General features: G+C 47.1%; 1 protein-coding gene across 1 annotated transcript; it reads left to right on the top strand.

Annotated features, from left to right (window-relative positions):
* The first annotated feature begins 16,967 nt into the window (after positions 1-16,967).
* On the top strand, positions 16,968-18,154 carry LOC107305672 (Homeodomain-like superfamily protein). The gene has a single exon (NM_001320762.1). The coding sequence runs from the start codon at positions 17,156-17,158 to the stop codon at positions 18,092-18,094; it is 939 nt and encodes a 312-aa protein (NP_001307691.1). The 5' UTR covers positions 16,968-17,155; the 3' UTR covers positions 18,095-18,154.
* The last annotated feature ends 8,574 nt before the right edge of the window (positions 18,155-26,728 follow it).

Here is a 26,728-nt window from a genome sequence, read left to right as displayed (position 1 = left end):
GATTCTGCTTCGAAGGCTATTCCTTATAGAGAAGCTTCAAATGTATTCACATGGTTCGGAGCTCCATGGCATTGCCCATGAATTTTGATGACAGGGAGATTTTATTCTCTTTGGGCCATCCAGATCTCAATGTAGAATGAATTGATGGCTTGGCTACAGTTCTGAGTGCCCAGCACCACGATAAGTTGACTGGTGATGATGCTGGAGGATTGGATTTTCAGTCCTATGACGACCGAGCAAGTTCAGAGCGCTTGATGGATTCCTCTCAAAGGATAGCACCAAAGAACTACAAATGCCATGAGATCCTGGTTTACAAAATCTACATCGACTCGAGGGCGAGTCGATTTTTAAGGAGGGGAGAATGTTAGGGACATCGGCCCATTGTGTCTAACGGCCCATGCCGGTCCAAGTAGCTAAGGGAAAATACTATAAAGGCGCAGTGGAGGTCAGGACGAAGGGACATGAGAGAAAATATCAGAACCTTTTATTATTCATCTTCCTACTTTGTCTAGCGCTGATCTTCTTCCCCAACTCTCTCTTGTACCCGGATCTTTTAGAACATTATAGCATCTTCCTTTTAGCTATGATTTCCCTACTTGCTGTTTCCTTCCCAAACTCCATCTATCCAGCACTTGTTGCTTGAGTTATGCTTTGTCTGGTTCAGTGATTGATCATGTTCTATCGGTGAGGGTTGCTAACTGAACCAGACAAAGCATAACTCAAGCAACAAGTGCTGGATAGATGGAGTTTGGGAAGGAAACAGCAAGTAGGGAAATCACAGCTAAAAGGAAGATGCTATAATGTTCTAAAAGATCCGGGTACAAGAGAGAGTTGGGGAAGAAGATCAGCGCTAGACAAAGTAGGAAGATGAATAATAAAAGGTTCTGATATTTTCTCTCATGTCCCTTCGTCCTGACCTCCACTGCGCCTTTATAGTATTTTCCCTTAGCTACTTGGACCGGCATGGGCCGTTAGACACAATGGGCCGATGTCCCTAACAGAGTATTGTTTACAGTTCGTCGGTGTGGATAGTTGCCTAAGGGCCTGACTGTCTGAGTGGGCCGCCAAGTGAGTTGCTCATGTATAGCTAGGGTACAGACGTGTTACGGCCTTATGGGCTCGGCCTGGTAACGTAATTGGACCACGATAGAACGATGTGAGTCGTCCGATTGCGAAGTAACAAGACGTGGGGGCGGACGTGCGGGGTGTTGAGAACTACGTCACCACGGATCACCAGATCCGCTCCCTTCCCTCCCGTCAGCAGATTAGGCGCGAGAAGATGTGGAAGACCCGTATCCCTTCCCAGAAGCACGACAGAAGAAACACACGAGACACGGGATATAGGGTTGGGCCTCTGGCCTCTTTCTCTTCCCTGTATTATGAGGGGGTGTACAGGTTCCTTATATAGAAATGTGAGACCCCTCAAGGGCAAAACAGGTATTTGCCCACATAACCCTAACTAGGGTTACTTAACACTCCCCCTTGGGCGAATACCGCGACCAACACATGCCTCGTTAAAACTCCGAAAAACCCAGTGGGAAAAATATGGAGAAAGAGAGCATGGTGATACAAATTGCATTTGCACTTTGTTGCCTCGTTAAAAACCTAATGTGAGAAACTTCAAGAAAACTCACAAAGGGAAAAAGAGTACAACAACTGTCATCGGGACAGATTTCGATCCTCTGAGATCTAGATTCTATCGAATCTTCTACAAGGGCTAACTTTAGAAATGTGCTCCCCTGATCCTTGCAAAACCGTATCAATAAGGCAAAACATCTTCTTCTGGAAATATATGCATATAAAGATTTAGCAAACGGATTGCATATCCTTGCAAGGACTATTTCAGGAACTTTACCTCTACTCACTTCTAGGATATACGAGGTAAGTGCACGTATCAATATAAATAAGCCACCTTGATTGATGGTGTTCGATCGACTGGATCTATATATTTGATAGAAAGTTTCATAAAGGTTCACATATTGATCATCAAGCTCACGCCTTCAGGGCATAGAATATGACATTTATTGTCTCACGATTGTGATCAATATAAGCATTCGCTCCCCCTGACGATGACATCTGTCAAAGTCGTTATCCCTCATAACTCAAGCATATTCTTCAAGATATATGTCTCATTGTTCATCTGGAACAACGAGAATGGATGAGGTTGGGGTGCTATCATTTTCTATCTTACACCACAATTTATACATAGTTGTGCAAAGCAAATAACATGTCCTTCAATAGGACTTAGGGGATAATATAGTTGCAATAGTACATATTCTAAATATGACACATCGCTCGAGGCGTTCATCCATTGCAACATCTATGATGGTGTAACAAAAGTCCATATAAGATCGTAATCCATCAGGGATTTTTCATCGATCAGATACATCATTATAGTCTGTCATTCTGGCACAACGGGGATATTTTGCCAGTAACACCTAAACCTTATAGGTTTCTGCCATCAGGGCTTTAGAGGATACCGTAATTCCACATCTAGTGGAAATTACCATGAGTAAAACTCATGGAATGCACATGTGCTTATTCGGTGAACTTCAAGTCCTTTGGTACCTCATCTTATTCCTTTTCGGGTCTGTATGGGTATTTATCCCTTTATAGGGATTATCAAACTTTGGTGTTCAACACAAACTTTGTTTCTTCTTGATAGGTTCCATCTGGGAACGATAGTCTCAACTACGAGATATTATCCCTACATAGGAGAGTGATCATTCATCAGGAATGTATTATTCGGTATGAGATTTATATGTTGCATATTTATAATTCAAAGATATGAGTCCTCCTAGGATCTCATGACGGATCTTCAGAATCCTATTAACTGCATATTTTAATTCATGCCATTTGCCAGATATATTACATAGCGGAACAATGTTTATTCAACACATATGTGGGATGGGTCTCTCACAAGACCACTTGAACCATCGCATTCACCACACATTATTTCAATAGTGCCCATAAATGTCCGAACTTCAAGCTCGTGACTTTCGTTTTGCGATTATTGGTTCAGCCTCGATTGCATTTATCAATGACCCGATAAGAGAGCTTAAAGCACTCATGCCTAGGACTTTGTTTTGGATCCATTTGCAATCTAGAGAGGCAAGATAGATGTCGACACATTTGTCTCCCACATTTAATAATGATCTTCTTCATTTCCCAAAAACGAAAGATTCATTGTTCCGTATTCCTAGCACAATGATATTGCGCGCATTGCTAGGAACTTCATCATCAAGATGAACCTCTTCGTGAGGCAAATTACCAGCAGGGCGAGTTCATCGGAGGAGAGTTATTACAGACCACATGAATCTGCAATCATAACATATGCTTCGACTAAGGCTAATGGATCATATTCGCAGGCGTCCCCGAGAATAGATCAAATGCCAATAAGTCAAATGTGGATATGATATTAATCCCGGGTATATCCACATCTACATCAGGTAGAAGCATTCAAACCAATATGGTTAATCCTCAACGATTTCTGGCAAACTCCATATACACAGGAGTACACACTGAACGACAGGTTCAGTTTGGATTTTGTGCGTTTAATAGAATATTGAGGCATTACATTATATGGGCATTCCTCCCCCTAATGCCGAGATGTTCTAAAAGCATATAGATAAAATCCCCAACCACAATCATCCAGTTGTGGGCAATGTATGCTATTGTGGTGATTTATTTGGGAAATCTTACGCACATTACAGATAGGGGTTTTATGCAGTGAGCTTTGGACTTAGATTTATGTAGTGGCATGAATACTACATATTTGTCCTTCAAAATGAAGGGTTAGTCTCAACATCCAGCGAGACACGCAACAACAAGTTGCTTCATGGTTACAATTTTGCTAACTTATTGTTATTACTACCAAATGCATAGTCAATCATTAAGATTTAGACTGATATGCGCAACACTATTTTATCCATAAGGGTCCTTCAGGGGCTCATGCATACCATTCGTTTGGAGCCATTAGTTGACTTCAGATCAACAAGTAAAATGACCATCATAGTCTAACGTTCACAAAGTCATTCACTGGTTGCATTGTGCTTTTAAGCACATAGGAAAAATGTGTGTGTTTATATTGGTAGTGAAGTGCACGGCATCAGGCCAATGCTGCCAAGCAAAGATTTTTATATGCAGAGATGTATAGTCCAGCTCATTTTTATCACTGTCCATGGTTTACCCAATTACTCATACTACTCTGAAATTGGGTATCGATTTATGCAACATTTCTAGGTATAATAATTTTGAGAGAGAACTTATAACAATAGTTAATTATTTGTGGTGTTGCCAGCAGGGCAAACATTTCTCCTCATATTATATACCAAATTGTTCTATATAGCATTATTTTGATCTCTTCATTATTCAGCAAAAAGAGAAGCTTTGGAATAGAACAGACAAGACCAATAATTTATTTTATCTGGGAAATATCACCATATAACTAGCTTTTGATGAAGCAAATGATGATAACTGCTTGGCAAGAATGAAACAATACTGGTATCCGTCTAGGATCCATCTTCAACAACAGATATTACTGCTCTCATACGAAGAAATCATGAGGAGTATAGAGGATACAACAGGACTCTACAAGATCTTCATATTTCTATCACAAATTATCACCACTTACAATCTCGTGGTCAAGACTTATGGCTCTTCTGGTGCCAAGGACTAAGGACATATTAATGCCCAATTTAGCTTCAAGCTTTGTGGTGATGTGGGATTTCATGGCTATTTTTCTACTCTTCTTATTTCTGGTAGATCAGATATAGATTATGGTAAGCATGCCAAGGGGTGGAATACAATGTAATTCTGCTACATAAACCCCAGATATATGTCTATTCAGAATCGATCTTTACCATTTGGTTTATAGTATACACCATACCAGTCAAAGGACTATCCCAAGTCAATTCAGCGGCTATAAGTATTTAAATTCTGAGATATGTATGCAATACAAGCATAGAGGTCCTAGATAGGCCGAGTAAAGTGGTTCGACGAGAACACACAATGTTTTTTTTCACACCATCGTTGTGAAAAAATTCTCAAAATTACCTTTCGATGTACTCGCAACTTCGTGTTGCTAAGGTACTAGCCATTTATCTCAAAGTTCGCTTCATGCCGTTCAGCGACAAATAGCAATGTGCCAACATCTGGTTGAGCAATGTATGACTGAGATTCTAGCATTTATTCATCTGATAAGGTCTTATTGCTTACTAATAAAATCCCAATTTGTGATGTTTTTTGTGCAAAAAAAGGCTTTCATGCATTAATATTGAATTTCTTCAGGTTACTTCGGGTAAAACTTTATGCGCGAGGAGAGAGCAGAGATTTAACTTATCTGTGTTTCATTGTATTTCGATTTAATTTTCCAGATTTAATATAGTTGTTATGACCACTTGGCGATATATATAAATATACAATGCCACACAACACAATCAAACAAAATATAGAGCGAAAACAAAATTATTTACGAAGGTTGCACATAATGTGACTTCAGGGGCTTGAACAACCCACCACAATCTACGCGAGTACAAGCTCTAGTGTATCTGACGTCAACGCGTGTGTGGCCATCTGGGCTATAACAACACAACAAGCCTTCGTAATAAGTGCAACAAGCAAAATTATTGCTCAGTAATTGGGGTACACGATAAATCCACGCAACGTGCGCAACAGGCGCAGTTGTGGCTCACGACAGACAGATAGTGCCTACAGGGCATGCAAAAAATACGCGACTCAGCGATGGCGGTCTGACTCAACGGGAGTGATCCGATTAATGGAGAGCGCGACATAGCAATCACATGACGCAGCCAAGTTCAAACGACACAAATACTGGGTCGTGTTGCCAGGGCGCAGTCAATATTTAGCTAATGTCATAACTCAACCAATTACCAACGCAACCTAATCGGCGTGTCCGAGTACCCACTATACAATTTAATCGCTCGACGTGAGTCCAAAAGCTCAACATAATATAAATATTTAGAGCGATTTAAGTATGTACAATATAGCCTTCATATGTATTTTAATTTTCTGCTAAGTATCTACTACAGGAAATAAAAAGCAGAAACAAACACATCATGTGTAAAAGGCAATTTGCCATATTTAAGCATGTACTTCTCTACTAATTATTTGCGACAGGAAATAATTAATTAATGTAAAAACTATAATAAAAACCATGTTTTATTCGCACAAGAAGCGGACATCTAGTGTCAACAATAGGCTCGGATTCATAGCTCAAAATGCATACACCACATCCATAACGTTAGTTGTTACGGAGGCTTTTGGCTAAGTTTTTTTTTCAAATAATTAAATGAATGGATAATGAAATAACAGAGGCACTGCATGGGATCATGCACATGCGCAATCCGCTTGCACCGTGCGTTATAAAAGGAGTCAACAAAGAGAAGCAGTTTTTTTTTCTTTTGTTTTCCTTTCTTTACGGATGAGAATAGCGCTCAACTGCCAGGCGCTTGACTGGAAGAGAATAACGTGCGGCCGTTTCGGGAGCTGGAGCGTTTCCGACGCGCTAGCCGCTTGGTTGACCGGGAGCCAGTGCGACTGGCACTTTTGTTTCCCTGAGCGCTGCCGCGCTCCGCTGCCCAGCACGCGCTGCGATTAGCCTCTGCCGGGCGAGCCGGGCCATCGTGGCCGAGGAGCCACACGCACATGTGGCCACCACCGAAGGTCTTGATTTCTCGAGTACCGCGCGATTGCGCGAAGCCCATGCGTAGCCGCTGTCTGAGCTCGTGCTCGGCCGTTTCTAGCACATCGCCCTTCGCAGGGCGCAGCTGGCGTCACACATCTGTGATTTATTTGCATCCGCATTTATGCGTTGCTGAGTTGTTTCTTCCTCGCGGCGCAGATGCATGAGTGTTCATCTGCCAGCTTGATGAAGAGTTGATGTAGATCTGATCCCGCAGCAACAACGAGGTAGAGCGTGCTGATAACGTTTTGAGAACTACGTCACCACGGATCACCAGATCCGCTCCCTTCCCTCCCGTCAGCAGATTAGGCGCGAGAAGATGTGGAAGACCCGTATCCCTTCCCAGAAGCACGACAGAAGAAACACACGAGACACGGGATATAGGGTTGGGCCTCTGGCCTCTTTCTCTTCCCTGTATTATGAGGGGGTGTACAGGTTCCTTATATAGAAATGTGAGACCCCTCAAGGGCAAAACAGGTATTTGCCCACATAACCCTAACTAGGGTTACTTAACACGGGGCATGGCGATATGGCTGTTGCCTGGGCCAAAACATAACACTGGGCCGTGGAGAATGTAAAACGGAAGTTGTCGTCGGCTGCTCGGTGCATCATTAGCCCACGGGAGAAGAAACACAAACACTGAGGCCTAGCGCGCGTCACCTGGGTGCACGGTCCACCGTGCGAGGCTGGGCTGGCTTCTTATCTTGCCTCAACGGCTCAGTCAGAACAGCCGCACCCTCGGCCCAAATCCAGACGCGCCCAGGCCCGCACGCTGCACGCACGGCACCAAGACCATCAGCTCGCTTTCCCAACTCTCAATCCTCGTGGAGGCCTGCAAGGGCCAGTCTCGTCGCCTAGACAGCCCAGCAGGCCTGCAAAATAATGTCATGACAGTTGTTCTTGGAGATCCAAACAATGGGCACCTTTAATAAATTATTACTCGTAGATTCCTGGTGCCTCCAAATTCGTTGGCCCTGCGATCAAACATGCCACGAGACAACGTGCCCAGCACATTCTTTACACTTTGTTGTGGGATCTATACATAAATGTTGAGCCCATATCCTATCCCTGGATTAGACGAGATTAGGTTAGAGTAACACCACTTGCTGTGCCATCAGCTGAGTGCCACGCACCAAGTGGCGTTGGCGTGGCGTGGGTGCGCATTATTATTATAAAACGCAATCAGATTCTCGTTGCCATGATTGCCAGTACACTATCATATCTTATCGCGTGGATAGACGGGGGCGCATAAACTAATGGCGGCGCGCGGTCGCGGGTGCGGAGTGTGCGCGAGATCCATCTCGATCGAGCTGAGCTCAACCGTTTAATATCACTTAGTGGCATATGCTGGGGTTACAATAATAAGATATCTAATGCCAGCATCTTTCGGTAACTAACTAAAATATATTCTGGTAGATGTACTCCTAGGCAAGAAGCATCTATTGTCTCCTCCGCTTATTGCAGATATACTCTCCCACGATCTGTAGGATCTGGCGTGGTACCTAGCCGGTGGGGTGATGCCCATCAGATCCTGTGAAGCTTCCTTCAGATGATTTTTCTCTTCTTCTTTTTTCACCCTCGGAGACTTGGTTTACAGATTTAGGTCTTATTCGGTTATTTCTATTTCATGTAAATCGGGTGAGATTAAAAAATGATGAAGAAGAAATTTAACTTTCTAGAGATTTAACCCACCCAATACATACCTAATACATATGGTTTGAGATCGAAACAAACATACCCTTATTAAGCTTTCTAATCGGTAGGTAGCTTACCTGCCGTGCGGAAAGAGGGAGGCATGACATGGTGACCTGGAGTATTCTAGTCTTGACGCCATACGGCGTCTCCATGTCCAGAGGAATATTATTTATACCTGGACCGACAGTGGGAGGATGCCAACAGTGCATCGGTACGCCACTACGCAGCAAGCGGATGCGGATCGGATCAGACCCTACGCGTTTGAAGAGTTTCTCCTCCCTGACCCCTGACACCGTCGTGGTATTATAAGCAAGCGCCGAACGGACTTGTTAAATACGGTTCAGATCATACCCCGGAACCAGACCATCATCTGATCTCTGAACTGTTGTTGCAGGCCACAGCTGGACTGGACCAGTGAAATTCACTGGTATCTTTGCAGTATCAGCTTTGTGCGGCAATGTCATCTAGCATCTACCTGTTCTACATGCATGATCTCTATTAGCCTTACCAAAAATTTGTTTCTTCTATTGAACTGGCAAAACAATTTTTTTGCCATTATATATTTGGGCTTCTGTGAATGAAATGTCTAATTCTATCGAATAGTACTACCCCCGTTATATATTGGACATGGAGAGGTCGGCTTCTAGGGAACTCCTTTTGTTTAGTTATATATGTATATAGGCAAAAAAAGATGGAGGGATTGGCTTGACTCGCCTAACAAAACAGCAAAAGTACAAAGGTGTGATGCTGTCACGAGATAAGACTGGCACGAAGATTTTTCTCCCCCGGCCCGTTTTCCTTCTATTCTAGAAGACGACAATTTTTTTTTCTCTCTTTCAGAAAACAGCCCCCAATCTTGTCACTAGTCAGTTGGCTAGTCCTCTGGCTAATGAGCACCTGGGTCCCAATTCTTGTGTCCTACCCTACTACATCGCAGATATGGCCATCTCTATGCAGAAACTGCCTGAATCCCCGGACATTTACGGAAGCAAATTAACCTGTGCTGTGCTGTGCTGTCAGCCGCTCGCGACGATGGTGACCAGCAGTGATGATATAAACAAATGAACGCCAACCGAACTGGCAGTTCGCTTAGCCTGACGGCTAGGCAACGTTTTAGCTCGCAGTCAACTTTTCTGCCCTGCTCCCAACTGGACTAGAGAGAGGTGAATGGACCTGCTGCAAGAAGGGATTACCAAGGGAATGTCACTTTTTTCACGCCCAAAGCAAGCAAGCAAGCAAGCATGCCCCGCCGCTCTTGTTTATTATTACTATTCCCTGCAAAAGGACACAAGTGAAAGCTGCGGTTTACTTTGGCTGCACGCAGCTTACTAGGCTCGATTGCGTCGCGCGTGAAAGCGGCACTTTGGGCCGCCTAACTCCCGGGGGAGGGGGAATTTTTGCAGGGCCTTTTGCGAGTTGGGTTCTCTAGACGAATCTGCAGATGCCCTGTGCCCCCACCACCAGTTCTCATGTTCAGTTGGTTCTACCAGACAGCATGGAGCACGCAGGATTTTAGCTCCTTTTTTGTTTGTTTGTTTGTTTGTAACAGGCATCTATCTACAACGGCTACGGCTACTGCTACTGTGTCTGGTCTAGGCCCTCAGTCAAAATCCAAATGGAAAGAATCCGAGGTCGTTAGCCACTGCTAAAAGCTGGACAAAAGAATGTTAATTATCCTGTCCGAAAGCTCTTTAACCTGGAACATATTCAGACAAACAAACAGAGAAGCGACCAAATGGTTTGGAAGACAGGGTAGTGAGAGGATCCAGTGGCGCCACATCAATACCTTGTACGAGCAGCCAAACGAACGATCCTGTGGCGCCAACCCAACCCAACCCAAGCATCCGAAGGTCACTGTCGCCGCCGGACAGGCGTCGCTGTCGCCAAGCAAATCTCTCAACCCCGGCCGGCCAGTTGATGTCTCCAAACCTCCCCAGCTCCCGGCTTTGTTTATTGCTGCTGCTGGTGTGCATGAGATGAGCACCGCCGCCGTACCTAGAGGCTTAGAATAACAAAAAAACAGGTCTCGGTTTGATGGATGCGTGCCTGCCTGCCTGCCTACTGATGCTGCTGCATTAGGTGATGGAGATAAGGAGGAACAAAAGGATCAGTGACTTTGGTGAAAGAGAAAGAATAAAAAGAACAACTCTTTTTTTTTATTTATTGCTGGGGTTGTTTAATCGAGGGGATAAAGATTCGCCGTGGACCAAAATTGTTTTTTAGGGCATGATGTGCCAACCCACAAATGCTGAGTGGAAAGATACTTAATTTGCCAATCATCGCTCGATTTTGAGGCTAACTGTTTTTTTCTCTCTCTCTCTCTCTGTCTCAAACTCTCAATGAATGACACTCCCGGCCGAACGAACCTGTTGTTGGATCGCTTTGACTATATTGATTCTTTCGGCCGAAAATCCGCTCCTTTAATCTATTCTTTCTACAAATAATCTGCTACTCTCACTTTGTGCAAACTGTTGGTAGGATTTACTCTAGCAATTCTAGCAATAACGTCTCCTTTTTTTTAATCACAAACCACACGTGAGATCTCTGATAAATTAACACCGCAATTGGTAACAGGGACGAACAGAGCAGATACCGACAGACGGTTCAGACCCATCATAAGCGGATGCGGGTGTGGCGTCGTCTCTCTTAATTGATGCGCACAGGCACAGTGTGGCAGCGCCAATGCTCTCGCTATCACGCACCACCCTTATCCCGCCGCGTGTCTGCGACTGCGAATCGTCCATGTGTCCCTCGACGTCCCGGTCGTCGACCCATCAGGTAGGTGTTCAAGTGGCTCCCGACTTCCTCAGAAAGCTCGAACGCTAGCTAGCCAACCTGCCCAAGCAACAACGTTTCAAGCGTGGCCCTGTCCGTCCGTTCACTTATTTGCATATTCCCCGTGCGCGATGCGAATAAGTAGGAAATCTATACGCCGAGGATCAGATAACAACTTTCTGTAAAGAAAACTGAAAAAAGTGGACAAAAAAATCTGTTCTTTTTTTAAAAAAAAATTGGTTTGCCAACATGCCCGTGAAGGTATAATCTGTTACGCGGTCAGAGAAACGAATTACAGTAGTCGCATGGTTTATTCTAATATATCTTCCTATCGGACTAAGCCTTTTTTTCAACCACCGTTTTGCCTAAGCGTTGGTATTCCACCCACAAAGGAATAAAGATGGCAACCGGTTTAATATCACGGTAAAGCGTTTACAAACCCTCACCTACGGGTTTAATATTAAACCAGCACCCGTACATGTTATTCGCAACGGTTACAATATACTATCCATATCTGCTAACCGTGTATACTACAAACTCATGGGTATAACCACGAGCACATAATTGTTTCGTGTTAGATTTGAGTAGTATTTTCTCTCTCTCAACGGGGCTTGAGTAGTATTTTTTTTCCCCTCTCTATCGGTGTGCGAGAAGAAAAGAGCCAATTCGAGGTCTCTGGGGTGCTCGTGCTGCTGCATTAGTTGTTTGATGGCCATGCACGCTTGTACTTGAGGTCCTAGCGCGCCGCGTGCTATGCTTTTGGTGATGGATTGGTAGGGCACCCGGAGACTACACGCATTCCGCACGAGAGTGGGGCGTGAACTGGGCTGCACAAACACAGCGCGGCGCTGATCGTGATCTGATCTCGCCCCGCTCTGCCGGCTTTTTTTTTCTTTCTTTTCCCATGGCGATCTTTCTTGGCACTCGAGGAATGGGAGCTTTGGGTTCCCCGAGACGATGATTGGGAGCTGATTTGGTTGCTGCCTTCTCCTTTCTCCGCGAGCGAGCCCCCTGCATGCCTGCCCTCCTTTTTTTTTGTGTGAAAAAGGCGTGGCGTAGGGCTGAGAAAAAGGGGAGTATAGTAGGAAAAGGTGCCAGGGATGTTGTTCTATGGGCTACCGTGCAGTAGTACGTAGCGAGCTGAGGCGTCCCAGCTGTACTCGGACTCGGAGGATGATCTCTTGGCAGCTGTGCTTGGTACTAGTGCAGATCTTGGTATCGTCATTGACCATTTTCGTGTTTTTGTATGCATCTATACATGTGCTGGCTGCCTGGCTCCATTGTGTTGCTCAACTCGACGACAAAAGTAGACAAACAAGATCCAATCACGATGTAAATCGAGGACCTCTCAAGTGTAACGTTTGACAGGGAAGTTCATAATATATATAAGCTTCTTCCTAAATCATTTCCGAACCAAACTCTGTGCTCTCGCAAAATCTAGTCCTCTTTACGTGCCAGGATCGACCCTGATATCACAATAACACCACAACCCAATCTAGTACTAGTAGTAGATCTGGTCCTGAACGGTTAATTTCTCTCGCTGGTCAACCAGTGACCACACCCACATCCGTCACCACCGGCAGGAAAAAAAAAAGGAGTGATGGCATCTTGCTTTTGTCCTACTGTTACGACGATCCTTACAAGAGCGGTGCAAAGTGGGTTATAAAAGCTTAGTTCTGCATGCGTAATATATTATTGACTTTACTGGAAAAGGAAACGATGAAAAATACTTCGTGGAATGTACTTTTTTTTATTTCGTTTCAGATTTTTTTATATGTATTTTAGAGAGTTTTAATATAATTTAGAGTATCTCCAAATGTTGGGTCGGTGTCCAACATGCATGACTCGTCAGTTACTCAAATCACCTCTAGTACTACTAGCATGCATATGGTTGAATGAAAGATACTATAGTACGTACCAGCGAAACTTGTCTCTTTCTTTTTTGTTAGTTCGGTGCTACTACTAATAATAGTAAGCCATAATAGTAGGCTAGTTTTAGATGAGTACGTTAGCAAGCACCGATGAGTTTCAGCCTAACAAACAAATAGTGCATCCGTACGCGCATGAATGCGCCCTGGACACGCAAGCAGCAGAGCACACACACACATTTGGCAGATCCAGGTCCAGGGTCCATCAATCATCCGTCCTGTGGACTTGGAGATACCGAGAGAAAACGGAACCCGAACCGAGCAGCAAGCCTGCCCTCTGTCTGTCTATATCTATTCTAGTAGTCGGAGAAGAAGGGAGGTGCGTGCGTGGCGCGAGACATGGCCGCCGCCCACATGAGGACAAACCAAACGTCCAGCTAAGGTATCACCAGCGCCTCAACTGATTCTCATCTCATCTCACTCCACTCGTAAATCTCTTTCGCTTTCGCTCCCCCACACCCCGCGCACCCCACATCTAATAAATCGAGGTAGCCTTGCTCGCTTGTACTGCGATCTCGTCAGTCCAGTCGTAATCCCCCCCGCGAGGAGAAGTGATTTTTGGGTGACATTTTACTTGGACTCCATTTGGAACCTCTAAAAATAATAGTTAACTATTAAAATTAAGTTATTGGGTTTCAAACAGCCTCAGCTAATACCGTAGTTAATTGTTAGCTACCCCACAACTAACAATTACTTCATTAGCTCGCTCAGCCTAGCTAATAATTTATTAGTTACCTAACTATTAGCTCTAGAGGTTTCAAACAGAGCCTTAATCGCTGCTCCCAAATATTGGGAATACAATACTCAACATTGGTTTGGGTTCGCGGAGGGAACAAGCACACAAGTGTAACACTCCTAATATCATAATTTTGGGTTCAGGACAATCTTCTAAAAGGAATCAAAGTAAAGCGTCAAGAATTATACTTTGGAAATCGCCCTTCTAAAAAGATAAGTAATAATACTTAATTTTTTATTTAAACTATAAAACCGGAAACTAACTTAAAACTAGGAAAGACTCTCAATTTATTAGAGTGCATTATTTTCCCTCATGAACTATATGAGGAGAAACACCCAAAGTTTTAAGTTAAAATATCTCTTGATAGATATTTTACATTACTTTCTCCTAAAGTAAATGAGTAAAGAACATTCATTTTTTCATCACATTTTCAAAATAATATTCTCCTAAAAGCTTAATGTATGTGCATGGCATATTTCTGTGTGATGCATTTAATTTGAAATTGAGGCGAAATCAGATTTGAAATTTAAGCTTGAAAACAAAAATGGAAAAGGAAAATAAGAAAAAGGAAAAGGAAAAAACCTAGCTGGATCAAGACACTCATCTCGGCCCAACTCACTCTCACCGCACAGACCCACTTCTCTCTCTCTCTCTTCTTTTTTTCTTTTTCCACCACAGTCACTGACACACGGACCCCACCGCTCAGCCACCCTCTCCCACACACGCCGACATGTGGGCCCGGAAGGACAACCCCCCGCACCGTGCGAGGGTGCCCTTCGCTCTGTGCACGCGGAAACCAACTAGTGGGTCCCTATGTCAGCGTGATCGACCACCGAACCGTGCCTCTGTCCCCTCTATAGCACTGGGGAGTGGGCCCTAGCCAACAGAGTCCCCTCTTCCTCGTAACGGCCTCGCCGGTAAACACGGAAGTTGTTGCAACCACACAGATCCGCACAAGTTAACCATGATCAGGTTGTTGTGATCCGATCTTCTCCACCCGGGTATAAGTACGTGCCTCCCGTGCCCCCCCTTGACCCATGAAGCACCGATCGAGAACCCTTTGTAGAAGGTGCATTTGTATCATAAGGATATGCGTCTAGGTAAATAATGTAGCGACAACATCTCCTATCCGCGACCAAGATGTCACTTGCTTCTTCAAACACATAGCCACAACAACTAAAGCTCGATACAAACCTTTTCTAGAGTAGTGGCCCTACATCAATGGATCACTAAGTTGATATAACCTTCTTTAGTCTCTAAAAAATGGACCAACGTACAAATTTTGTGGAGCTCGGACACTTAACACATGTGAAGTAGCGTCTCAAAAAAATCAAATGAATAGAATAACTTGTGCAGTTAAACCTATCCACACAACAACTTGAGAAGACTTTACTCCCCTAAAAGTTGGGTGTTATTGATTGCTTTGTTGCATGTAATAAATTCAAGGAACATAACACCAAAGTTGCAAACGTTAGACTTTAATGTCAACTCTTATGTCATGACATATTCACAAGAGCGATATCCATATGTCCCCATAACTTGTGTTGATATATGGTTTTTGTCATCAACTAAACCAAGTTTTGTGAGCCCACAATCAGACAACTTAGGGTAGTAGTTTTCAACGAGAAGAATGTTTGATGGTTTTGAAATCTCTATACATGACTGGTCGATTTGCCTTATCATAAGGATAATCCAAAGTTATTGTATGTCCTATATATAATCCAATCACATTGTAAAAATCAAGACTTAGCTAAGTTAGAAGCTCGCCATCATGATTTACAACGTTGCGGCTCAATGTGGTAGACCATTGTGTTGAGCGCGGGCTACGTCACTAACCACGTTAACTTTGACCAGGTTTCAAAAATGACGTTACAGATATAAGTGTGAATTGTTAACTTTTTAGTTGCTAGAATGCAAAGAATAAAAAGGTCATAATGGTGACGTGTTGGATCTCGACGAATTCAAAGGCTATCGCAATGCTAGGCCATGGCGCATGGGATGGTGGGAGAGAGCCAAAGCACGAGGAAGAAGGGGGTGGCAAGCGAGTGTCGCTGGCTTTCTTTGGCTGACGAAAATCAAGGATAGCCCGTGGCTACTTTTAGGCTATTCTCATGGGTAATTTCATTCGAATTCCATCTCCATTAAATATCCTACTAAATCTACAAATATGATAACATGACACAAATTTAATAAGGAGAGAAATAGAGTTTTATGGAAGGTGAGATAGTTTCATTTAGGCTATTCTGAGTCTATTGTATCTTCTAATAATATCCTAAGTTGATATATCGTATGGAATTACATAAGATATAACTTTTTCTAATGCATGATGTCATAGATTATTTTTTTATCCTCTATAGAATATTAAATGCTAACATATGCAAGAGTATGAGATGTGTGTTACTTGAATGATTATAATTTAAATGCATATGATCTCATGCCCCAAGTAGTGTCTCCCTCAAGATACAACTTCTCTTTTATCTTAACTCTCTTGCCACGTCATCAAAAATATTTATATGGCATGCATTAAATGTGTGTATTACCGTGGATTAGGAATAGCCTTATATAAAATTCAGGATACATAGTTTTATAGAAAAAAACGGTTGTGACGTTCTTGAAAACTGTGTAAGAAAACTCTGCACTGGGAATAGCACCAGAAGACGAAATATAAAAGTTTACTAAGAAAACTGTGTAAGAAAATTCGGGATACTCTTTTGTGTCCTATTTTGTTCTACTAGTTAGATGCTCGTGTATTACTATGATTTTTATATATACACGAGTAGATTTTGTTTTAATAAAATCAAAAATATAAAAGTTCTGTTAGTTAGGTAAATGTGAACGTGGAGCAGATAATCAATGTTCAAAACCTCACCTGTACACAAGTTTACTTTATTTTTTTATAAATTGGCGCGACCGTGGAAACAAAAAAAAATCGGTGATTTGTGTAATAGAAGAATTCTCCAATTTGGGATATACGCTGATTAAACCAGTCCAGCGCAACACCCAAAACTCACTCGCCAGATTCTCTCTCGCTCATCATCGGCCGCAGGCAGCAGCTTGAGAGGGCGGAGAGGATATCATGGCACGGCAGCGCCAGCGGTAGCAGCAACGCAGACACACAGATGTGCTGTGTGAGAGACAAGAGAGAGAAAGGAGTGGAGAGAGAAGGGCAGGAAAGCTTAGAAGAAGAGAGATCCACCTCGAAGTAACCCCTCCCTCCCTCCCTCCTCGCTTGCTCCTGCTGGAGTGGAGTCGAGCCTGCTGCTGCCGCTACCTCCTCCCCGGCGCCAGGAGAGGGAGAGGCGAGGAGAAGCCGCGGCCATGAGGGAGGAGGAGGAGGCCAGCTGGTTCGCGCGCGGCGAGGAGCAGCAGCTCCTGCGGCCGGACGAGCTGATGCCTCTCACGCAAACGCTCATCACGCCCCATCTGGCCGTCGCCTTCGACATCACGACGCACGGCGCCGGCGGGACGGGCGCGGCGGGGGGCGCAGGTGCGGGGCCCGGCGCGGGCGGCCCCGACATCAACGGCGGCGGTGCGTCGTCGGCAGCGGGTTCCAGCGGCGGCGGCGGGGGCGGCGGCGGCGACGAGCCGGCCCGGACGCTCAAGCGCCCGCGCCTCGTGTGGACGCCGCAGCTGCACAAGCGATTCGTCGACGCCGTGGCGCACCTCGGCATCAAGAACGCCGTGCCCAAGACCATAATGCAGCTGATGAGCGTCGACGGCCTCACGCGCGAGAACGTCGCCTCCCACCTCCAGAAGTACCGCCTGTACCTCAAGCGCATGCAGGGGCTGGGCGGCGGCGGCGGCGGGGGAGGAGGCGGGGGCGCGGGGGGAAGCCACTCCTCCGGCTCCGGCACTGACGCCGCCACCGAGCACCTCTTCGCCACTGGGCCCGTCCCCTTCCTCCCGCCGGGTCACCGCGCGCCCGCCGCCGCCGACAGCTACCCGCCCTTCTCCCCCATGGGCGGCGCGCACCACCACCAGCACCACCAGATCGGCCACTTCCACCACCCCGCCACGCGCCCGCTCGCCCACTACGGCGGCGCCGCTGTGGGCGGTTTCGACCACGGCTTCCTGAGCCGCGTCGGGCCACCCGCCGGGCCGCCCGGGATGCACCACCGCATGGTCGGCGGCGGCGCCGGGATGGGGATGATGGCGCCCGCCTCCTTCGCCGACGAGATGGACCTCGGATCCCGAGGCGGTGGCGGCAGCGGCAGCCGCCGCGAGCTGACGCTGTTCCCGACGTCCGGGGACCACTGAGCGCCGCCGGCCGGGGGCTCCGACCGACGACGGCGATGGGCATCGGACCGCGGGCGGGCGGGCGGCCGCCTCCGCCCTCGGGTACATATACAATTCGAAATTCGTTTGCTTCCTGCCCTCTCCACCTCTCTGCTGCGCAACCCGCCGGCCGCTGCTCCCCACAGAATCGGCCTACAAATCGAGCAAGGCTCAGTCTCATACCTCATAGAGTCCAAGAATTGTTGGGAATTAGCAGTCCGCCCATGCGTTCTTCCTCTCCTCCTAAGCATCCCGTCTCGTCGTCGCCCGGGCCCGGCCCACCATTGTTGTTGCCCGTTGATATGTTCCCGTACTGCTGCTATCTATCTGTCCTCCTTCCACCATTTCTTGTTGCTGATGACATAAAGGTTAGAGCCGTAGAGATGATATATTTTTAGAGGTGTACACAAGGAATTGTGACTCGACAAAACTTTCTCGCCTCTCCACCATCGTGGGAGGAAGACTTGGATCGCGCCAAAAGATTGCAGGGCCGAGACCCCTCTGCTCTTGAACGATGATGCCATGCACGCGTCCCGTCAAAGAAGTGATGCAACCATTGTGCATGGCATGATGATAGTCGGATCCCGTGGGTGGGAGATCCAGAGCTTAGTATTTTCTTCCCTTGACGGAGGTAAGAGCTATTATTATGATAATAATACAGTACTAGTATGTAGCATATGGGTTGCGGAACTCGATCACACTAGCGTGTTTCTGCCTCCCTAGAACATCTCAAACTGGATGGGATTGGGAGTTTGTTGTAGCAAAAAAAGCTGTAGCCATCACCCACCCAGTCATTTGTAAATCTGCGCGACTTAAAAAGAGCTTTTCTGTGTGGCCCCGAGACAGAAAGACCAGCTTGAATCATGCTGGAGTACTAGCTAGTACAGTGGTGGTGCTTTTATGTTCTTGTATACTAGTACTACTACAACCTACTGTGCTGAATCCATCCATGATCTTAATGCTCTGCGTCGCGCCCCTGTTTGGCTGGGTGTTTTTTGTTTTGTTAATGGAGTAATCGCTCCTCCGTTTTGCTCCCTAACAAATGTCGCTGTTAAGAAAGAGAGTTCATCCCCCCTTCGTCCTTTGGTTGGATATATATAGCCTGATGTCGTTGGCAGTGCAAGTTTTTGTTTTGTTTTTTGTTTTGTTTTTTGTAGTTTCCACCACTTGCCTACATAGCAACCAGATTAAGATAGTACTACTCACCTCACTGTTGCCATAGGCGGAGCAGACTCTGAATCGTCTCTGGGTCTGGGTTGACGAGTCCAATGATACGGAGAGAAGTACCCGCTCGTCCTAGGCTATGGAGAGACCGAGAGAGAGATGGGGATCGAATGGCGTTGCATCGCATTTATTTAATTTTTCCTTGGACAGGCAGAGGCAGGTGCATGTTGGTAGACGACGTGACCACGAGAGCGACGAGCAAGAAGATCCACGCAAACGCAAGCGGACGACACCGACAGCGAGGTGTGTGGGTTTTGTTCAGGTGAGCCAGCGGCCCTGTCCTGTCGCCTCGGCATGGACGCATCCGCATGCACGGCAGCATGGTGGCTCGGTTTAGTTCTCCGTCCTTCGCCTTCGCCTTCGCCTTCGCCCCCCACGAGGCCACGACCCACCCACCACCACATCTCAGAGTAGGCATCAGGTCGGAATTAGTTAGGGAGACACGGCTACATTCCGTGGTGGATCTGGCTGGCTAGCTTGGGGGATTGGGTTCTTTTGCTGCGCATGATGGAGGGACTGACCCCCGGCCGCTCCGTTCCAAGGAAACGAGAGAAAGGGAAGCTGATTGCGGGCGCCATCACTCTGGCTCTGCAAACACCCAACGTCTCCTAGATTGACATGAATGGCTGTCTGCGACGTCGGGCAGCCTTGGGCGCGATACAAGGAAGAAGATACATGGCCGCGACGGCTTCGGATGCACGATTTGTGTGTCTGTGTGTGTGCGCCCATCAAGAACTGAAAAGGCAAACGGTAAAAAGAGGCGGCACCGCCACCTACGCTGTGCTGCTGCTGCACGGTGGCACCCTGGGAGATCCATCCATCCACGATAGAATAGAATAGAATAGAATGGAATAGAATAGAATAGAGTGGTAGAGCACCGAAGGAATGAATGAGCGCTGCATTATTGCCGCGGGGGTAAACAACAACAGCAGCAGCAAAAAAAGGCCACTTGGTACTTTGGTTATTTCTATCCACCCAATCCAACTTTCGCAGCTTTCCTCGCGCACGGCTGCTGCTCTGCCTCTGCCTCTGCTCGCGCTCATGTGTGCTCTGCGGAAAAGCCCAGCCCGGTTTTGCTTGCTGCTGCTGCCCAGTTCTGGTGGAGGGGGAATCAGGGAAAGGCAGGCGCAGCGCAGCAGCCAGGACAAAAGCTAGGATCTAGCAACGCGCAGGCAGCTGAGCTGCTCAGTCTGCTGCGCCGTGCCCAGCTCAGCTCAGCTCAGCTCGCTGATCCATCCAGGCCAGGGGAATGTGCCGCCAAAAGCTATATTACCCGTCCGGCCCCCGTCATCGCGTCAGGTGGGGGTGGCGACGAGAGCTACGACCCGGCATCTCGGCGCGGCAGTGGACGGACCCGGACCCCCACAAGCATCTGGTGCGCCTGACGCTGACGCCCCTCAGATCCGCTCTGCTAGCCTAAACCATACTACATACTAGCGGCTTGCCTTGGCAGTCGCGGCCAATCATTCCCACCCCGAGCCTACACGGACTATTTAAAAGCATCATGCGTTTACATTTTTGCTCATCTACTAGCGTTGTAGTAGGTAGCATCAGCGCGCGGACAGGGAAGCTGCGGCCACAATCTACCAGTAGCGTTAGCTTAGCGGGGCAGCAGCCACTTGTGGAGCCATCCCCCCGGTTTTTTTTTGTTAGCGAACCATGTGCATCTAAAACGGGCGAGATCTCCCCCCGTCCGGACGATTATTGGAGCACCTAACGTAGTGACACTAGATGGGCCTGGTTCGGTAATGACGCAATCAAGCTAATGCTTTGCAAATGGCATGACGAACCAGACCAGGTTGCGGATCCTCCCAAAGTTGTTCAAGCCTTTATGCCGCTTTGTGATTGAAAACAGAAAACTCTGCCCCCTGCGCGCTGACAACCTCACCTGCCATTTGCAAATCGCTCTCTTCCTACTATTCGGTTCACATATTTTTTTTTGTTCTAAATAGATAAATCACATCATGAGCAATAATAGCAAGGGTTTACAATCTGCATAGCAATGCTACTATATATATATATATACTCCCTCCGTTTCTTTTTATTAGTCGCTGGATAGTGCAAAATTTGCACTATCCAGCGACTAATAAAAAGAAACGGAGGGAGTACATATATATATCGTCCTTAATTTTCCCGCCTAACTGTATTCTCGTGATGATTCTCGTCGCTGCATGTTTCTTCCATCTGGTGTACTCGTTCGTTTGTCCGTCCACTATTTTTAGTCTTTATTAAAAGCGAACACATGAAAAAAGGTCCACAAGAGCTGCTGCTACGAAAACGGATCGAGTCGTCGCCTCAAGTCCATTTCGCTGAGTACTTGTTTACGTTCAGCTTGTTCGCTGCGGCTTGCTGCGGCTGCAATCCGGCTGCGGCTGCGGCTTCTACAGTATTTTTCTCTCTATAGATTGCAGCTGCAGCAATCCAAACAGCTGCAACAGTGTCGGCTTGCAGCCAGCCGAACACGCCCGTTAACTTCCTATAATTAACTTGTGCTGCGGCTGCTTTATCTGCAGAGACAGACTTCGCTATCACGGACGAACTTGGTGTGGACGAACAATTTCTTATCCGTTGTAAACGTCACGGAACGAGGACGTTAGAACGCACTCATCGTCTGATTCTCGGCGGTCTCAAGGCCATATGCAGCCACTAAGGTCGTGTTTGCGATCCTGTGCTTGACTGGCTCGCAGGGCCGGGCCGGCATAATTGAAGGCTCTGTACCGATTTTTTTTTTCTTTTTTTCTTTGTTAAGAATAGATGATACAGATTAATCTCATTTATTAACAATGATTAAATTATTAATGTAGGAAATGGCTTAATAACGGTAATGAATGATCTTAACGTTTGGATGTTATGCCAGCATGTGCTAGCTGCACTTCGCCATATAGCCAAAATGAGTTGCATGAGAGATTGGTACTTGCTTGTTACGACAAACACCATGTTTTATTTTTATCGAGCTTACTTAGCTACACTTTCTAATCATTACTAAAATTTGTATTGATTAAATTATCACTAACTATTATTTTAGAGGCCCTTGGAGGGAGGGGGCCCTGTTCTTGTGCACTGGTGGCACATGCCTCCCGCCCGGGCCTGCCGGCTCGACCCGTTCAACTGGTCCAGGCTGAGGCTAGCCTGTTCTGGCTACTGCAACTCATTTTATTTGCTCATTTGTACGATATGAGTTTGGTCCAGACGAGCTGGTGTTTGTCACCTAGTAGTCAGCCGGGCTAGAAGGCTAAAACTACATAAACGCGAAAGCCTTGCGGCCACGAGCAACCAGACTCACAGGAAACGGACCTTAATCTCGTTTCTGTGGAGCCAGGCTGAGAGGCTAAATTTACACGCGCACAGCCAGGCTCCCGAGTAAGCTAGGCAACACAAACACAGGAGCTGCAGCCCGGGAGCGCAGCCAGACTGTTGGGCCATGGCGGCAAACATGCCCCTAGAGCACCGGTTTGGTCACCTACCACTAAGAGTGTTTGGAACTGTTCTGCTCTACCATTTTTAGCTCTGCTCGTGCAGATGATGCTTCATCGCGAAGTGTGTTGGGGTTTTTAAATTGTTTGGTTCGCAGTCCAATTTTAAAATCCAGATATTAATATGAAATGTCTCTTCATTCGTTGGAGTTGGAACCTTGTGGCACTTTGTAACATTGTATCCTTCATTAAGGTGGTACTTTATTCTTGTAATCCCAGGAGTGCAAAGTTTGTCACAATAATCTCTACTAATTAGAGATGGCCAAACGGGCCTAGTTTCCTGTCCGAGCCCGACCCGCTTATTTGTGCCGGACCGGCCTGGGCCCGTATAGAACCGGGACGGGCCGGGCTCGGACCAGGCCCAAACAACGGGCTTCGTGCCTGGCTCGCGGGCCTCGTGCTTATTGGCCATCTATACTACTAATCTATATGTACATACTGTGGACGGGATATTTTAGAGTGTGTTGTAAAGTAGAAATAATATACTTTAGCTGATGAAATTTAGAGCACGTTGGTGGAGACAACCTTACAAACATATATTATCAACACAGGAATAGAACGACGGGACCTTAGCTAACAGTAGTAAGAAGATAAGAGAGCATGCATATTCGGTTCTCTTGCTGAGACATGGCCATTGCTGATTGTCGCTGGCTGTTGCTTCTTGGTGTTGCGGGAGAGCTGGAGAGGAGAGTGAAGAGCAGTGGGAAATGCAGCACGTGCTCTCCCTCGCCTTTGCCGTAGGGCACTGCCGCAGCTTGAGCCCTCCTTGCCTGCGGTCGCCGCCACCGCTGCGAGTGGGAGCGCCGCCACTGTTGCGAAAAAAAAAACTATCACAAACCATCACCGGAAACACAATAATGCCTTGCGGTAATTCTGGCGAGTAAATAAAATAAAGAGTACAGTAGGCTAGGCAGCTCGTGACTCTCCCGACCAATGTACCCTCCCATTCTCTGATACCCCGAATCCCAGAAGAGGCAAAGGTACACTCCTGTGCCGGGCTGCCTGCCTCTGCCTCCCTGCCTGATACAGGATGCGAGTCGATCGAGCACACAAGGCTGCCGGCAGATAGACACCCATGGCAGACGGCGCCCGTGTCGAACTGGACTGCGGTCAGGACAGGAGGACGCGCCACTGTTGCATGCAGTAGCACTAGGACCATGGGGTCCATGGCCACTGCGCACACAGATTGGGCCGGGGGCGAGTGGTGGCCGTGGCCGATGAGGCGGATGCCGGTGGATGAGATCAGAATCTGAGCTTGTCCTTTTCTCTCGTCCGGGCCGGGTGGGGTGGGGGTCCACGTCCACTCCCGCCGCGCGTATCTGATCTGCTCCGCTTGGCGCGGCGCGGGGAGGCGTTTAGCTGTCAAGGGGAGATGCCCTTGCCGGACGCCGGACGCTGCGTAGCGTGTGCGTTGTGCCCAGCAAGCAGGACCCGACCCGGAGGAGGTGAACTTCCTCTGGTAACTTTCTTTTACGTCCGTCCGTCCGGTCGGCGATGGGACGGACGATCGACTGGCCTGGTCCTGGTCCAGGTCCATGCGTATCCAGTTCGTGCAAAACATGGGAGTTGGGACGGAGGAGGGATCAATAATCATGCAATCCTGGCTGGCGCTACGCTACTACTGGCCGGGACAGCTGGCGCAGCGAGATCGACCTAACAACTCTCGCCATGTTGGCCGCCGCCTCCGCGCATGCGCGTGCCCACCACGGCTCGCCTCTGCTGGGCCCCCATACGGTCGGAACCGGCGGCCCGGATCACATTCACACAAATGCTTCTTGCTGCGCCAATCTTCGTGTCTGGACCGGTCGGCATCGTGCCGCCTGCTCACCAACAGGAGATAACTTGAGCGCGCGGCATACATAAAGAGCGCACACGCTGAGTCGGATGGCAGTGGGTCGGATTCAAGTCGGGTGCAGCAAAAATCTATCTACAACCACACCTGTGAAGTATACCTAAACCCACCCACGATCGTACCCACAGCTGCAATTCTAAACCCGCACCAAATCCGTCGAGTTTCGGGTGGGTTTCATGTCAACCCTGGGTTTTAACCATTGTATACTTTTAAGCAATAATTCAACTATAAGCAATTTGTTTACTCGACTCACACAAGGCCTCGAGAATAGTAGAAGAGAACAAAAACCGACCAGGCCACCCTTCGGAGTGCCCCCTACCTAGGACACCAAGCGAATGTTGAGGGCTCCCTTCCCGGTTAAGATCCCGAACTTGTTCAATTCCTTTGGCAGGGACCAAAAACCCACGACAAGTCAGTCGTGAATTCAGGAGTTCGAAGACTAGTTCGTGGAGGGCTCGCGACCGCACCAACAAAAAGCTGAACGAGGGACATCTGGTGATGGGCACACTAGCATCCAGGACCATGACATGTGAAGCGTCGAGGGAGTCACCAGCTCGTGTTGAAGTCCTAGGAAGGTCTGACTCATGGTTTATCGCGGAGATAGGCAGTGAGCCGTCGGTTCTAGTCAAACGGAACTAGCAACTATATGAGTCAGTGCTCAGGAGTATGAGGACGGTCCCCATCGGACCACATGCTTGGATCCTGTGAAATGAACCAGGGTCTCACTTGGATTCCCAATTTGTAACTCAGCGAGCGCCATTGCTAACCCATCGAGAAAAGCGTGGTATAGCTCACCTCCTCTCATTCCCGTGAAGGGGATACATAAGGGAGAGTAAAATTAAAAATACGGGATGACCCCCCTAGATGGATATCTGCTTCGAGTAGAGGCTCGGGGGCTCGACCCGCACGAGTATGGTGGATGAGTAAAAATCGCACGAAAAGAGCCCCTGACCAAGAAAAATCCTAAGACCAGCCAGGATCTCGAGGACCCGAAACACATGCACTTCGCAATATCGAAACGGTCAGTCCATAAACAGAACTACAAAAGGTCGTGGATTATTTCCTCTACGGACACTACCCCGAGTACAACGTTCGCAGTGGCATAAAACCACCTGTTAAAATGTCTAGATCTGACGTTGTCGAACCATCAAGCAGGATGATGGCACCACGGAGGTTACCACCGAAGTGTAGCTGTGCAATGGCAAGAGCCACTGTCGTGCCCTGGTGAACCCCGAACTCCATGACCTCATAAACATGAGTTGGACAACGTCAGATCGGATGGCAGTGGGTCGGATTCAAGTCGGGTGCAGCAAAAATCTTCTACAATCACACCTGTGAAGTATACCTAAACCCGCCCACGATCATACCCACAGCTGCAATTCTAAACCCGCACCAAATCCGTCGAGTTTCGGGTGGGTTTCGTGTCAACCCTGGGTTTTAACCATTGTATACTTTTAAGCAATAATTCAACTATAAGCAATTTGTTTACTCGACTCACACAAGGCCTCGAGAATAGTAGAAGGGAACAAAAACCGACCAAGCCACCCTTCAGAGTGCCCCCTACCTAGGACACCAAGCGAATGTTAAGGGCTCCCTTCTGAAAGGGAAATGTGCCCTTGGGCCATTTCTAAGTATTTTGGTGTTTGAGTGCAAACACAAGTGCTTAAATGTGAATTTATGCCCATGGATGAACAAAGTGCAAATCACAAGTAAAGGTATGTTTCTAAGCCTTAGTACATTGGTTTTGTGTACTAATATACTTGTCTAAGTGTTATAAACAGAAAGAAGAAGAAAAGAGAGAGGTGCAAAAGACTTGGCTGTGTACAGCCAAGACTCAGCTCGGTCTGGCACACCGGACTGTCTGGTGGTGCACCGGACAGTGTCCGGTGCGCCAGGCTGACTCGGCGTGAAGAGGCCGCTCTCGGGAATTCCCCAACGAGCGTCACACATGCCTTATGGCAAGGGAGAAGAAGGTAAGTAATCAAAACAATGTCACTTATGATTCTTCCAGTGATGATGAGTCTAGTGATGATGAAATAGATTACTCTAGTTTGTTCAAGGGATTGG

This window comes from Zea mays, chromosome 6 (assembly GCF_902167145.1).
Source record: "Zea mays cultivar B73 chromosome 6, Zm-B73-REFERENCE-NAM-5.0, whole genome shotgun sequence".
Lineage (NCBI taxonomy): Eukaryota > Viridiplantae > Streptophyta > Magnoliopsida > Poales > Poaceae > Zea > Zea mays.
Note: the sequence above shows the minus strand (reverse complement) of the source record. Positions and strands in the feature narration are given on the sequence as shown.

Coding starts and splice junctions, on each gene's coding strand:
- LOC107305672 (NM_001320762.1), top strand. CDS start 17,156: ATGAGGGAGGAGGAGGAGGCCAGCTGGTTCGCGCGCGGCGAGGAGCAG.